This window comes from Hippoglossus hippoglossus, chromosome 8 (assembly GCF_009819705.1).
Source record: "Hippoglossus hippoglossus isolate fHipHip1 chromosome 8, fHipHip1.pri, whole genome shotgun sequence".
NCBI classification, from domain to species: domain Eukaryota; kingdom Metazoa; phylum Chordata; class Actinopteri; order Pleuronectiformes; family Pleuronectidae; genus Hippoglossus; species Hippoglossus hippoglossus.
In genome coordinates this window covers 21,006,524-21,022,970 of record NC_047158.1, presented here as the reverse complement: position 1 = coordinate 21,022,970, position 16,447 = coordinate 21,006,524, and the positions used below count along the sequence as shown (strand labels likewise).

General features: G+C 46.9%; 1 protein-coding gene across 3 annotated transcripts in view; it reads left to right on the top strand.

Annotated features, from left to right (window-relative positions):
- Positions 1–855: 855 nt before the first annotated feature.
- The window catches only part of LOC117765754 (microtubule-associated serine/threonine-protein kinase 1-like), a 33,744-nt gene continuing 18,152 nt past the window's right edge, over positions 856–16,447 (top strand). Inside the window, exons 1-2 of one of the 3 annotated variants that reach the window (XM_034592218.1) lie at positions 856–997; positions 7,641–7,669. In XM_034592218.1, the coding sequence (XP_034448109.1) occupies positions 959–997; positions 7,641–7,669 (68 nt within the window). In that variant the 5' untranslated portion in view covers positions 856–958. Of the gene's footprint in view, positions 998–7,637; positions 7,670–9,533; positions 9,731–16,447 lie in introns of those variants that run through there. The other 2 variants (XM_034592217.1, XM_034592220.1) reach the window with 2 other exon arrangements.

Here is a 16,447-nt window from a genome sequence, read left to right as displayed (position 1 = left end):
TAATTACAGTTTGCAGAGGATTCAGAAAGTCTTCCTTTATGAATTATAAACCTGTTTTAATTATATAGTTAATTATAATATGTCTCATTGTGACATTTGAACGCAGTGATGGTGTCTTCAGGTGTCACAGAATGGCCGCGGGTCATGTGGTCATGTAGTGAATCTCCAGGATGTTGGAGCAGGAGGAGGAGGAGGAGGAGGAAGAGGAGGAAGAGGAGGAGGAGGAGCGAACCCAGGAAGAAGGAGGTGACAAGTCTCGCGTTGCTGCTGCTGCGGCCGTCGCTCAGATTCACGGGAGACGCGGAGGTTTCAGGATCGGAGGCTGCGTGAAGAAGGAGAAGCGAGTAGAAACTGTGAGTGATCTGAGGAGGAGGCTCCGGGTGATGTTGACGGGAGCGGACAGGCTCCTCCGGCGGACCGAGGAGGTGCTGAAGGCTGGAGCGCGTCTCCTCCGGCTGCTGTGAACGTGGGGAGAGGTTTTCTCCTGGAGGTTGCAGAAGAAGGAGGAGGAGGAGAAGAGAGGAGCAAGGGGTTTGAATCCTTCATGTCTGCTGTGGTCCTTCGGGCCTGCGGTCGCTCGGCCGGACACCCGCTCCAACGCGCACGCACCTCTGGCACAATGTCAAGGATGCTCCGAGGAGCGCGCACCGCAGAGGCAGCAGCATGACCGTGGACACTCGGACACAGGACACGGGTCAGTAGTGGGGAATCAAACCACCGATGCTTTTCACACACAACGCTTCAATGGCACCGCTTGGACCGCGCGTATTCTCGTGCTCTCCATCGACGTGACACCGCTGCGTGCGTGTGTGCGCGTGTGCGCCCGGACGCTGCTGCCGCTGCACCGCTGGATCCCGCAGCTGCACCGGGTCCGAACCCAGAGCAGTGAAGGGGCCAGAGGTTGTTCCAGTGCGGGGAACCCCCCCCCCCCCGGAGCCCCGCCGCTCCGCGTCACGCCATGGATGACTCGGGGATAATTCGGCGCCGGAGGCTGCAGGTGAGGCTGAGGAGCTTCCGCAGGATGAGCTGATGTGTTTCATCTGGAAGCGTCTTTCTCTTTCTGCCCAGATGTTTTCACACTGATGCTTCACAGGTTTACTGGTGACACGTTACTGGGATTTCTCACTTTTCAGTAGGAATCCTCCCTCTGGCACCGAGTGAAACCTACTATCACACATATACAGGCTTTAATACATTATATTTAATGTTTCATGCTGACTCTAATGTTGATTTTACATTATGAGCCACTTCACTGCCCATTAAAACCATCAGAACCAGTCTATAGGGAGAATCTAACTATATATTTGCTTAGAGGATAAAAACTATGCATGCAGGACTGTGACTAAATATATTTTTTCCGTTCACCAGTTAATCTTCCAATCTATATTCTCAAATAACCACCTGATCTAAATAGTGATGGAGTCGGATCAGATGTTCAGGGAACTAAACCATTTAAAGCAAATCACCTTCTGCTCAGAAACCGACTCTATTATTCAAGTAATTGTGAATTGATCTCCTATATCAGAATATCTGTGACCCCCCCCCCCCCCCCCCCCCATCGAAAAGCTGTTCTATAGGTGTGTGTGCTGATGAGTGCACTGCAACAAAAGGATCCTACTGGTGCACGTCTCTTATTTAGATGGATTTGTGTTGTTCACATATCATCACTATGAAGCCTTTTTATTTTATTTTTATGCAGACTCCTGAATAGTCAATAAGACTGATACAGATTTTTGGAGGCAAAATTAGGGTAAAAAATCCCTGATAACGATTTATTGGCCGTTTAAAAGAAATTAGCAATGATTCCAAAAAGGTCTTTATTAAATCCCAACGACAAGCAAATGTTATTGCAGCATTTTATACAGAATATTTTACCGTTTAACCCAAAAATCTTTGTATGAATAACTAAATAAAATACAAATATATAGATAGAGCTCAAATTAAGAGAAAGGATTTTTAATGTAAACACAAATAATTCTATAAAATAAAATCTCTCCCATCAGCAAACATGAGTCAGTACGTCGGTGTGAGGCTCATATCAGCTGATATCAGCCAAACGCTACACGGGCCGGGCTCTGATACACTGAGATGACGTGTTCCAAGGACTGTGTTCATCCATTATGAAGCAGCCTGCTTAACCACGGGTCTTACACCCCCCCCCACCCCCACCCCCCCCTCCATCTTTGTGTGATTCAGTCAAGTGAACTGAGCAGAGATGAGCAGCCTGCAGGCCGGGTGGAGCGCCGCCTCCTGTGGGCCTGTGTGCACGTCACTGTGTGTATGATGGTTTTTGTTACCACAGAAGAAGAAGAGGAGCGCTCTGAGGAACACTGACCCCCCGTTATGAAGAGGGAGGTGTGGGTGGAGGGTGGAGGGTGAGGGGGGGGGTGGAGGATGGATTAGTGTAGAGGTGTGTTGATGGTTCCGTGTCTCATCCTCCACGGCGTCGGCTCACGGCCCGGTGATGTACGACAGGAGCTGAGAGAGCATCCATCACAGAGTCCGACTCACAAAAGCATTTTATAGATACAGGCAGTGCAGGTGAACGATTTAGTATCATGTGTGTGTCTGTGTGTGTCTGTGTGTGTGTGTGAGAGAGAGAGAGTAGTTAAAAAGGTGTTTAGCTCATTTACATGAACTTTCCCCCATATGTGTGTGTTTCCTCAAATTGTGTGTTGATGGGTGATTGGCTGTGCTCGTCTGTCCCGTGGGACTCATTCCAACCGTCACTCTCTCTGTCTCACACACACACACACACAGACACACACAATCATTCTCCCAGCACCATATGGTGACACAGCCCGCCCCGCCCCCCCGCAGTTGGGGTCAGGGGGGTCACACCCATGATGCATTGCCTCAACATGACTAACGTGAAATGAACATCTCTGTGGGTCTGTGCTCTCGGTGACACTGCAGCGCTCCGTTTGGCTCCAGGACAGTTTGTCCCGTTAGCTGAGAGCAGCAGCAAATATTTAGAAGTAGCACTTTTTATCAGCGCTGCATTAAAAACTACATGACATTTGATTTAAAGTTAAGCTAATGAGATCATTGTGTTTACAGGCAGCGTCTTGTTCTGACTATTCAGAATATTGGAGTCCGTGTAAACGCAGTCATTGTTTTCAGAGGCCTGAAGTTCAGGACATCAGGAATAAAACATGTTGTGGCTGAACGATAAATGAAAAGCACCAGACCCTCATCGCATGCGTGACGGTCATGAGTCATCCCCCCCCCCCCCCATCAGCCCCCTGCCTCTCCTCTCCCTCACATCCAACGGCCTCTGCTGCAGATGATGACTGGTCCACTCTCTGTCTCTTGGCAGCGCGGCGCTCTTTGATTGATCCCTGTTGTTCGTCTGCAGCTCCGCCCGGCACCATTTCTCTCTTTTTTCTCGGCGCGTCCACAGAATGATTGGACGGCTCGGCCTCGTCCAGACGGAGCAGATACCATTTCATTACCGCAGCGGCGTTTGATTCCTTTAGTGGAGGCAGATGAGAGCAGATTCCGGCAGGAACACGTGAACCCACTGGCCCCTCGAGTCTCTGTTATGGTTTAACTCCGGCATCAAACCGACTGACTTTACCGTGCAGCAACCCAGACATGTCGTGGGATCAACATAGAGACAGAAGGTTTCTAACATCTGGACACGAGAAACAAGCGTCGTCCCAATAATCGAAACCTGCCTGTAATCATTGAATCATTGGTTTTATCTGGCAAGTTGATTATTTCTAAGGTTTCTCAAGCGTTTATTCATTGCTATGAAACAATCTACCTTCTAGTTCCATAAATCTGTCTGTATGTCGAACGCATATTTCACATCTCGTTCATCTTAAATAATAATAATAATACATTTTGTTCATGGGCGCCTTTCATGAGACTCCAGGACACTTTACATGTACAAATAAAAACAGATACACAACAATTAAAACAGACCAAACATGAATACACACAATATTCAACAACAGATTAATAAAAGAAACAAGAAAATACTAAAAAACATAGACAATGGTATCAACACAAGAGAAACACAACATTACAAACACACACGTTTACAGACTCTGCACTAAGTAATTTGGAAACCAGATGTTTTGACCTCAACCCCCCCCGATGTTCAACCCAGCGTTGCATTCTGGGACCAACGAGGATCACACACATTAACGTAGAAGCACCAACCTCAGTTCACCCCCCCCCCCCCCCCCCCCAGCCGCAGCCAAACCTGGATTAAAAAGAGCAGCCGTCAGGAAGGGGAGCAAATATCCTCAGATTCAGTGGAGCTGTGTTGTTTTCTGATCTGTGATCGTTGGGCCTGTTTGCGACGGAGCCTCCCATCTGCTGTCCGTCACCCTCCACCACCGCCAGACTCCATCAGCCGAGCTCCGAGAGCATCTAGCTGTGAACCCGGTGACACGTCGGCAGACACAGTTTTGTCTCTTCTTCTCTTTGAACAATGCGATGTGTTGACGTTGGAAACGCAGCCGTGCGACCCCGGCGTTCTGACAGACTAATTATACCACAGGAGAATTGAAGTCAGATTGTGTCACAGGACGCGGAGCGAGGATCCTTTTTCCTTAATGATATCTGCTTGTTTTTCTGCCGTGTGGAGACGATGTGAGTCTGAGCCACAGACTGGTTTGCTCTCGTTCTGGTCCAATGACCACAGACGAACTGGGAAATTAGTTACTTACTTACTCACCTTCTTCCAAATGAAAGTGGAATTGAGGATTAGCAGGGAAACGCCGGCAGATGTTATGCGACAGTGTCAGACTTAGGAAATGTAGTAATGGAATTTCTGCTCGGTTAATAAAGGCCATGACATTTGAGGATTTAGGAAATGAGCCACCGTATGAAAGGGATTTAATCGACAGTCTGTTGATCCACTTTCTGTATTTCAGGCTCTTCTTCTTCAGGGAAACACGTCACGAGAGGAAGGAAGCTTGGTTTTCATTGTCTCTGTTTTTATTCTTCCAGCTACAAAGAGCCGACAGCTTCTCCATTAATCAAGTTTGAATACATTTTACATGACACCCGACTCATTTTGAAAATAGCCACGTCCTCCACAGATGTTGGGATGTGCTTCTAGATTCTATATTTTGAATTCAAATGGGCCATTACAGGAGAGAACATCCCCCCCCACCCCCCACGTTTAAATGAACATTTAATTTGTGAATAAAAAGCGACGGCCCTGCAGCCACAGAGAGACGACTGCACTTTGTTTAATGTGCCAACGGGTTCTTTTTATTGTCCGGACATGTCTGAACTACAAAGGGCCCGACAGAGGGACATCAGACAGATCTGGGTTCAGACATGAAGAGCTATCGTCTGCTCTGTTTGTGCAATGCATCTAGATGTTAATGTGTATTTTGTATACTTGTTTTATGCTCTTTGTTTATTGCTCAGCACTTAGCAGCGCTGCACAAATGCAAGGATCATATTTTTTAACGAGCAAATAGTCTTTTATTTATGTGTTTACATGCTAACGCTCGCTAATTAGCTCTAAACACAAACTACAGCTGAACCCGATGAGAGTGTCTCTAGTGTTGGACACGTAAAAATGTTGATGCTTCTCCTTAAACAGATGATTGGATCACTAACGTTGAGACAATTCATCCTGAGGTGGACGTGAAAGGTTATAAAGACATTTCGCTCGAAACACGTACACGTCACAGTCACTGGGGGCGCTAGAGGGAAAAGGGGTCACCTCAAAATTCTGCACAAATCTTCATGGTAATTTACCAGCTGTAGAGATACTGGGTGCAATGGAAAATGTAATATTTATGAATAGAATCTGAATCTATTGGAGAATCTCCAGCTGTTTCCTCACTCGGACATTTGAGCTCTCACATGCTGCCTCTCGAGAGAATGTCAGGAGATTATCTGGAGTTCAGTGCAGTCGTTAGAGTCTCTATCCCCAGTCTGCATGTGTTTGGACTGTGGGAGGAAGCTGGAGTATCTACAGAAAACTCAAGAGAACACGGGGAGAGAACATGCAAACTCCACACAGAAGCTGCAATTGAATCTGGAACCTTCTTGCCACTTGTTTTCCTCACGGGAAAGATGGGGGATGAATATGAAGACAGTTTTATTCAACACACAGTTCTATGTGGTTGTGTTTGGAGTGAACAGCTTCTCTGGGTCTTGTCGGGGTTTATTTGTACAGTTAAACCTCCTCATCGCAGAGGGAGGCCTCCTCTTGTAAGTCATCTCCTCCTCTGCTCTGACGGCTCAGGGTCAATTAGCCTGATCAATGAAGGACAAAGTGAAGGGGGGATCAATGGGTTGAATATTCAGTCGTCCTTGTTAAGAGGGATTTGTCTCTGTTAACACGTAAAGCCTCAGGACCTGGAGTCAAGTCGCTCTGCAGCTTGTAAATGGCAAGATTATTATTTTTCCTTCCTGTCCTGAGTGTTTCCCGCTCCGCCCCGGTGTCGTGGCTCCTCGCTGCTCGGCTCAGGTAATCGTTATCCACGACATAGACTTGACCTTGTGGACGGACAGCTTGAAAACACTCCGCCGCCGCGTCGGAGGTTTGTTCCCGTGTTCAGAGCCTCATTGAGCCACAGTGTGATGCGTAGTTTGTTCTTCAGCGGAGATCAGTAGTGGCTGGTGCACACAAACAGAAACACCCACACACACACGATGCTGAAGGCCAGAAGACTGCAGGCTCAAGGATAAGGCCTCGTCGCTCTCTCCTCCCGCCCTCTGCTCCACCCTTGTTTACACCCCACCCCCCCCCACCCACTCTCTCTATCTCGGCGTGCAGGTTTTGTAAACAGCCCGACTGTGCTGGCATGAGATCTGGCTCCGCTCACACTGTTTTCATTCTGCTGCTGTTTCAGCCCAATGTCCCAGTGAGAGGGAGAGGGAGATTAGTTTTGGCTCAAATCATGTCGAACGTCGGCTGGCTTGAAAACAAACATTGATGCAAATATGTACTGTGGGTGCAGGCGAAGATAACCAGGATATATTCAGGTCAGATTAATTATCACTGGTGCAGCGTCCGTTCCAAACCTGCCAATTTGGAATGGGCGGTTTCCTCCGTCTGTGGTGATGCTGGTTGCAGCTTTTCTTTGTGAAACTGTAAAAACTGACCTGCAGAAATTGAGCCGCAGCAAATAAAGATCTGCTGCTGAGCCACAAAACCCTGAAACCGAACCGGCGCTGCTCAGCGTTCGATGAAGCTCGACACAGTTCGCAGAGCTTCTGAAATTATCACGTGTCCAAACCAACATATAACTTCCTTAGGCCTTTAACAATACACACCGATAAGATGAAGGGTTCTCTGGGCCACCTACAGACAGAGAGACAGACAGGGAGAGAGACAAACAGACAGAGAGACAGACAGAATCCTGTAATTACAGCAGCTTTTCTGAATCACCACCTTCTCCAGATCCCCAGAGGCCTCTAAAAGCCCCAGTAGGTGAGCTGTATAACTGAGTAACACTCACTTAGCACCACCCTGCTCAGCTGCTGTTGTCGTGGGCTACGTGTCAATCTCTCTGTTTTCACATGATGAATTTTCAGGATAATTTCTCCTTCACTGGAAAATCTTTGTCACGTTTTTCTACATCGCTATAATGTGAACGATTGTATTTTTCTGTACCTGATCTCTTTTTCTTTTGTTTTCTTTGTCTTTCTTCCAGAAGGATTTGCCACTGCCTCGCAAGAACAGCAGGTGGGTGTTACCTTTATTCATCCCTCCCTCTTTCTGTCTCCCTCCCTCCCTCCCTCCCTCCTCTCTGGGGAGAGTCTGGGTTCCTCCATGAAGAAAAACAATGACTGAAGCTTCTGTGCTTCTGGTCATTCGTCAACAGCGTCTCTCTGCTCCTGAGCTCACATCAGACTAGCAGGAGTGTGTTCGAGTGTGTTCGTGTGTGTTCGAGTGTGTTCGTGTGTGTTTGAGTGTGTTTGAGTGTGTGTGATGTGTGTGTTTGTGTGTGTTCGAGTGTGTGATGCTCGTGTGAAGGAGGAGGAGGAGGAGGAGGAGGAGGAGGAGGAGCTGGGAGCTCTGGATGCTGTCCATGGTGCTGAAAGCCATTCTGTCCTTTCCCCCGTCTCTCATTTCCTTTTTCTTTATCTCCTCCTCCTCTCTTCCTCTCGCTCAGTTATTAATCCTGTTTCTGTAACAGTCTCGATTCCACCCCCCCGACCTTTCAGCTCCCCTCTGCCGATCCCTCTTCTCTTGCTTTCTGTCTCCCTCGTACGCACTACACGTGTTACAGCAATGTGCACAATTTATAGATTAGGATTCTGAATAAAAACACATGATTCATTCACAAAATATGATAATTTTTATAGATTCAGCTATTCAACAGTATGGCCAACACAGTGGAACATTTAGCATTTACCTCAGAGCCAGATATATACCACAGGAGGTGGTGGAGACCAAACCTGAGCAAGAAGGAGGGTGATATATTTATAGTTAAAACCATCAGAGGGTCAAAAACATGACTAATATTGCTCTGTGAAAATTATATGAAGATAAATATTTTCACAGTGGTCGATATTGATAATTGTTATGTGTTATACCTCCTCAACATATTGACACGTATTTTGTAACGATAAGAAACATACTGCGATGATTATTGATATTGTTTTATTGCCCAGCTCTAATCTGAGTACTCGCTCTGTCACTACGTAGTGTTTAGAAGAAATGAAGATGAGGAGTGTATTAAAAAAAGATGGCGTCGTAATGGAGGCTACTCAAGTGCTTAATCTGTTTGCACAGTAGTAAGTGTAAATATTTGTGTGTGTGTGTGTGTGTACTTGTGTGTTTGTGTGTGCGTGTCGTCACAGCCCACTACCTCCTTCTCCACCCCCCCCACCCCCCCCCCGCGCTGCCCCGTCCATCTTCTCCGCTGCCTCCTCATCCTGAGTCATCGTGGGTAATCAAACGTGAAATGAAACAGCAAAGCATCTCTGTTTGTGTTTCCATCTCGCTGCTATTTCTCTCTCTCTCTCTCTCGCCGCCGCGTTTCCAACTTTACCATCAGGCCCCGACTGCTCGCTCTCTGCCTCCGTAGCGTCACATCCCGTCTCCCTCTGCAGGACGTTATCGGCCCAGCATCCATTATGGATGAGCCCGGTGGAGCTGGCTTCACGTTCAATCTGCCTTTCACCAGTAAACAATCAGATTGTGTGTGTTTTCATTTTCTTCCCCGTCACTTGATTCCATTCAGAATCCGTCTCATTGTTATATAACAGCTCCCAGAAGTGGTGTTGTGTCTCTCTGCTGAGATGAGGTCTCCTCCCTTTACTCTCTCTCTCTCTCTCTCTGCAGTCAAGGTTCTGGTTCTTTCCGTGGACACACAATGGCGTCAGAGGACAACACAACATTTAGCATGAATAAATCAAAACATTACACCGTGTACCGGCCTTGAGAAAATTACCCACAATCCCACAATTCCCCCTTTCTGTTATTCCTCATTAAAAAAACAAAACCACCCCACCTTCGTCCTTCCCTCCCTCTCTCTCTCTCTCTCTCCCTCTCTCTCTCTCTCTTCCTCTCTCTCCCTCTCTCTCTCTCGTTCTCGGCCACACTCGCCCAGACGCACATCTCAAGGTTGTGCAGACAGAGCCACCGAACACGTTGCATTGCGATGACATCCTCTCAGCGACCTGCTGCTTTCTGACTCCCTCACGGCTCCACTGCTGCTGCTGCTGCTGCTGCTGCTGCTTGTTGCTCAGAGCGACGCCTCGATACTAAAACCAGCAGCATGTTCCGACGCACGAAAAGGTAAGAGAGCAGGGCGAGATCATTCGGCCTCCGAGTGACGTGACTCTTGTTTTCCGTTCTCCTCCCTCTCGGTCTTAGCTGCTCGGCCCGTTTCCCTGTTCAGCTACAGGCTCAGTAAACATTACAGAGGCTCGTGTGGGGGTGGAACTTGGATTTAGGATTTCTGCTCAGTTCTGTTGATGAGATTCTTAGTGGTTCTTAGTTTATTGCAGAATATTGTCATAGTTCATGGTTTCCAGGTTGGGTTAACTTAAATGAACAAATATAAATAGGTACAAAACTCTACATAACAAAATCCCAGTATAAATAAAAGCTATCACATATCTCCTCTGGTCACACTGAGTCCAGAGCTCCGGCCCTGATGGTTCCCGTCCTCTAACTCTTCATCTCATGTTATCATTAAATCAAATTCTATCTTCGTCGTCTAATCTGACAACATTTTTTTGGAAAACTAATCACATTCCCATCAGCCTCAGCTGTACTCGGTGTTTGATGCTAATTGGCCAACATTAACATGCTAATATGCTAAGATAATGAAAGGAAATGCAAAACATTACACCTGCTGAACATCGGTGCTGTGTCATTGCATTACTATGAATATTTTAGCGATTTGACATTAGCATTTAGCTCAAAGCAGTTTGTGCTTAAGTACAGTCTGACAATTACTCACATCGTTTCCCATTCATTAGCGAAACTGTGGCAACCTGCCTAATATTCTAATGTTCTAATTATAATCTGCCAAAGTATAAAGGATGGATGAACCACATTTTCTAATTTTATGTAAATATATCTGAGCCATAGACTCATTAACAACATGTTTGAAATGGAAGTTTAGTATAAAAACCTTGAGATGGAGATTTATAGCTCATTTAATAACTGTATCTGTGACCCTGGTTATGTGTTTGTTGACGTTAAAGTAACGTTAAGTTGCTGTGACTCATCATAGTGACATTTAGCCGGGCTGCAGTTTTTACTGATTCACCGTCCGATCAAACCCTGATTACATGAGTCAAAGATGAGTCACACAACAAGAGACGGAATCTTTCTGATTCACCGACACGGAGAGATGTTTTTCTGAAGTTGGGTTTTTCGGCTGGTTGTTATTTGAAGTTTGTATCTCGCTGAAGTTTCCTTGTGCAACTTAAGCTGCTGCTTTCAGACATGAGCTGAACTCCGGATAATCTCCTGACATTCTCCGGAGAGGCCGAGTGTGAGAGGCTCTGGACTTTCTCTGGAGTTTCAGAAAGAATACTAATATCTCAGGATAAAACAAAGCGGTGCGATACTTTTTTGAATCCCTACCACCTGTAGTCGCACAGTTATGAAATGATCAGTATTTTCCTTTGTGTTTTTAACTGATGCTTTCAGTCACTCTCATGTCAGGAGTCTGTAAATGTGAGCTGGCATTAAAGCCCCAGGGGCTTCCTCTTCGGCGGCGGCAGTAGTGACATCACGCTGAGTCTCGCAGAGTGACTTCATTGTCCCCTGCTGATCGGGGATTAAACCAGAGACTGGCTGTGGCACACCTGAGCCCAGGCACGCAGGCGAACAGATGGATAATACTGCAGAGGTTTCACCTTTTTTAATGCTTACTACCCTCCTGCAGTGGTGCTCACACCCAGGAGGAATAGTTTTAAAAAATCTGGGGCAAACAACAGCTCACCTGGTTGAGCGGGCGGCCCATGTACGGGAGCTTGAGTCCAAGCCCTTTGCTGCACGTCTTCTCCCTTCCACACCTAAATCTGTCCTATCGAATAACGGCTCAATGCTCAGAGAATAACTTCAAGAAATGTATTCCGTGCACGGAGAGAGTTCCCTACAGTTGCTGAAAAAGTTTATTTCTCAGCTGCGACGACAACGAGATCACGAAGCAAAGTCTCAGCCGGGAACGAGCGAAGGGGAAAAAAAGTGATTAAGGCGACGGAAGAGGAGGAAGAAGCGGGGGAGGTTGCGCAAGAGGTGAAAAGAGGAGAGGCTGAGATGGAGCGCAGGGCCCTGGGGTGATCTCTGTGTCGGCTCCTCCATTAGGGACCAGCTCGCTGAGGTTACGTGAGCAAGGCAGACACGCAAACTAGCTCCGAGTGCCTCTCTCTCTAATTCTGTCTCTTCTCTTTCGTTTTGTCCTCCTTCGTTCTCCTTTCACTCGTCCGTCTGTGTTCCTCTGCACGTCAGGGTGGATTAAGAAAAGATAGAAGTTGGCCTTGGGTTTTACGTCCGTCAAAAAAACAAGGACCTGTTGTTTGCAAATGTGTTTTGATGATGAATCTGTAACGTGCGTCAGATGTCGCATCAAAAGCAAAGTGGAAACATGTTTAGGGAATTTCGTTAATTGGCTGGAAGTTAGCTGGAAGCTCCGACTCAGCTGCTCTGTGCTGCGGGGCAACGGTGCACACACACACACACACACACACACACACACACACACACACACACACACACACACACCTTCTCGGTAACTAAATAAGCCATTACACTTCACTAACCCAGTTACGTGCAAACCAAGGAAGGTCAGAAAGAGGACGAGGCACCTGAATCAAAGTCTTAGCTTCTAAAAGCCGCAGCTTTTCTCAGGAGGAGCCCAGGGTTCGATACACACACACACCACACACACCACACACACACACACACACACACACACACACACACACACACACACACACACACACACACACACAGGTGCTACATCCACCATTAGCTGCTGATTTCAGTAAAGGTCTCCGTCCTGTTAGAGTAATGGGACTGTTATTCTCTTTGATGCTGCTCCTCTCAGGGCTCAACCCGTCCTCTCTTACAGGAGAGCACGTGTGAGGACACAGACTTCCCGACGGCACTAAATCCAACCCGATATGACAGATATTGCTACAGTCAGCTGTTGTGTAGTCCCCTCAGACAGAGACTCTACATTTCAGACTATTACCGGAAGAAAAACCAACGAGAAAATGGAGTTCCGTCGGGGCCGAGGGGCTTTGAAGTGCTGTCAGGGATGTTTGAGACCCCAGAGAAAAGAGGAAATGGTGACTTTTCTCCTCGTCCGGCCACGTTTTTGACGTTAACCGAAGTGTTCAGTGCAATCGGGTGCAGATCTGAGCTAAGTGAGGACAGTGTCTCCGCCTCGGGCCCTCGACACGACCATTTAGCTTCTGTCCGCCCCTCTTACTGCTGCTGTGACCCAGTGGACACGATGCTTAGGTTTAGGGACTTGTGGGAATAGGAATCAATAACCTGTTTATTTACTGTTACCTCGCTGTTCACGGTGTAAAAGCTGAAATGACTGTTTCACTAATCACTTCATCAACAGAAAAATACAAGAGTTTAGAGCTGGCACATGCAGGACATTCACCATCTGTGTAGAAGCATCGACTTAAAGATGGAGGACGCATCTCTATTTACTGCCGAAGTTAAATCCTCTTGTGTGTTTGTTGGTTTGTGTTTGAGCAATACTACACAAAAAGCTGCAGGACGGATTTCCACTTAATTCGGTGGAAGCAAGAACCCGTTCATTTTGGTGCAGATCCAGGAAGTTTTTTATGATTTTTATAGGTCGTTTTCTGACATTTCTACTTATTTCTCAGAGGATAATTCACGCGTCTTGATTTTTAAAAGAATCTTGCATATTTAGGGGAACTGATATTTAGGAGTTTGTGCAGTCGGGTGCAGCTTCAATGGGACTTTTGGGAAGTCTCATTTCAGTGGTGATTAAATAGAGTCGTAACAGCAGATATTAATCTCCTCTCCTTTCCTCTGTGTAGGTTTTGTTTTCATAAAAACTGCTTCACGTCCCAGTTACCCACTTTTGTAAAAACTAGTTTCCTTTTATCCGATACCAGGTGTTTGTCTGACATTGTTCCACCGTCCAGTGTCATAAATTGTGTCCTTCCTCTTCTCTCTGATTCTCTTATCTCACTCGCTCGCCCCCCCCCCCCAACAGTGACAGGAGTGTTTCCTTTAATGAGCGGTTCTTCTCTCTGGTCCCTGGTCGCTGTTATCAGAAGCCTCCCTGCTGCACGCTGCGTAGCAACAAGGCCTCATGTGACCACATCTCCCTCCACTCCTCGCATTGTTGTGGACGCCGGCTAACATTTAATTTGGTCTTCGTCTCTGGAATCGTGTCCCAGTCTTTGTAAAACTTCACGACAGTAAAACAAAAGAGATGCTCTCTAAGAAAATAAGATATTTCTCTGTTTCTGCACCCCCTTCCTCCTCCTTCACCCCTTCCCTGATTTCTCCCAGTCGTCTTTTCCACCAACACACCAGTGATTTATTCAGCGCTCCCCTTTCTCCGGTCACCTCTCCCCAGGCTGCAGAGGTAAACAAACTTCTCGCCAGCTTCTTTCTTCTTTCTCTCTGCCTCCGCCTTTCTTTCTCTTTGAAGCGCTCTCTCGCTCGTAGCCCTGCTTTCTCTCTCTCTCTCTCTCTCTCTGCTGCACCAATCTCTCCTCCACTCCGCCTCTCATCCACTTCCATTTGACTTTGTGTATCACTGCTACATTTGTGCAGTCTCATATGAACGGGTGCTTTGGTCGGATCAATATTAATGGTCCCCCTGCTGTTGGGTAGAGAGGGAGGAACATGCAGAGGATGAAGGCTCCGGTTTGTCTGGCTTTGTTAGAGCCATGATTTCCCCCCCCTCGGTGTCATCTGCTCCCAGCGAACAATACTTCCCCATGTACTCCTAATGTGTGTGTGTGTGTGTGTGTGTGTGTGTGTGTGTGTGTGTGTGTGTGTGTGTGTGTGTGTGTGTGTGTGTGTGTGTGTGTGTGTGTGTGTGTGTGTGTGTGTGTGTGTGTGTGTGTGTGTGTGGGGAAGAAATTGGGTCATGTTTGCCTTGCTCATGTGTGGGTGATGAGCACCACTGGGAGGCTTTCAACCTGCATCTCTAATTCTAGTTTTTCTCCCCCAGTATATTTCCATTCAGTTTGCAGTCACACTACGAGGATTCACTTTTCTTTTTCTCACTTTCATGTAATGGCCGGTGTTCACAGCTCTCTCTCTCTCTCTCTCTCTCTCTCGCTCTCTCTCACCGTGATAAAGTTATTTGGAAACCAGTTCACTTCCTTCTTCTGTTTGGATTTTCTAGTGTAACAAAGGGCCCCGTTCACACCTGGTGTTACAATGTGGCCCCACGTGCGTCTCATAATCAGATCTCAGCTTCCCGCCCTATACGCAAATATTTGATTTGTTGTCTTTGCTGCCACTATAATGGAGATACACAAGTTATCTCCTTCCCTATTCTCCATCGCTCCTCTACAACCACAACAGCCAGTACAGCCCAGTGCACCCCCCCCCACCTATTGATCTTTACTGACCATCTCGTAAGAAACTGGCCTCGGGCTCCCCCCCTGAAATCTGCACTGTGGATGTGGAAAGTAAAAACATGTCAGCTTGTTTCTACATGGTAACATACTGACAGCTGTGTGTGTGTGTGTGTGTGTGTGTGTGTGTGTGTGTGTGTGTGTGTGTGTGTGTGTGTGTGTGTGTGTGTGTGTGTGTGTGTGTGTGTGTGTGTGTGTGTGTGTGTGTGTGTGTGTGTGTGTGTGTGTGTGTGTGTGTGTGTGTGTGTGTGTGTGTGTGTGTGCGCGCGCGCTCGCAGTCAACCTCCATTGATTTCCTGCAGCACTGAGAATCCATTAAAAGTCCTGCTGCTTGGTTTTTATTAGTTTTACTCTGTCCTTCCCTTTACTAGGAGGAAGCGCACACACACACACACACACACACACACACACACACACACACACACACACACACACACATTGTTGAACTCCTTACCCTAATTCATATGTAATAATAAACACCAGTGTTGTCCATGCCAAGAAGTTAGGAGGGACCAGAATATCCTCACTCCATGCACAAGTACAAGTACACACAAGTACACACAAGTACACACACACACTGAGTGATATCAGCAGGATCCGGTTGTGTGTGTGTCACACTGAGATTATTGCAGCCTCAGAGAAACAGGTTCACAGCTATAAAACAATGTCCGGATGTAATTGATCCAATTTACAAAGTGTGAAATGGCACGATCGCAGTTAGTGGACCTGCAGGTTAAATGCCCCCCCCCCCCCCATTGGCATTTGTGATCAATATCTATAAGACCTGTTATAGATCTGATTGATCAGGGCGTCCTGCGACCTGTTAACATAATGAAAAGAGGCTGATGAGACGAGGCAACGTTTTCTGACCCTGTCGTAATATTTTGATCCACTGAGTTTACAGCTTTCACTGGGTTCACCAGTATGAGCGGACTGGGTTTGAACAGCCTCGTGTCATTGGCTGGGATCGATAGTGTCTCCTGGTGGGAAGGGAGCTCCGTGTTTATCAGGTCATCTCAGCAGCGGAAAAGAAACAAATGCATAATTCTGTTAAAAACGTAACTTGACTTGACTGCATCCTCTCTTTGGATCCATAAGAGCCTAAATACCACTTTCCTTACATGCAGCCTTCTCCCCAACAACCGTAGGCTCTCAACCAACTGGTTTGATCATTTGATTCATTCATGGACAAATCGTCAAAACTTTGTGCGAGGATCTGGGTCAGAGAAGAACCCACTCAGTTTTTTTTACTTTCTTTAACATTGTGAGATACATTTTTTACCGCTTTCCCAAACTAATATCTGGATTTTGATGGAAAAACCCGGCACCTGTAGGGAGCTGCTATAAATGAGTGTGTGGGTGAGGACTGTGAGGTGTGAGCTCTCCTGAGTGACCTTCTATTCAA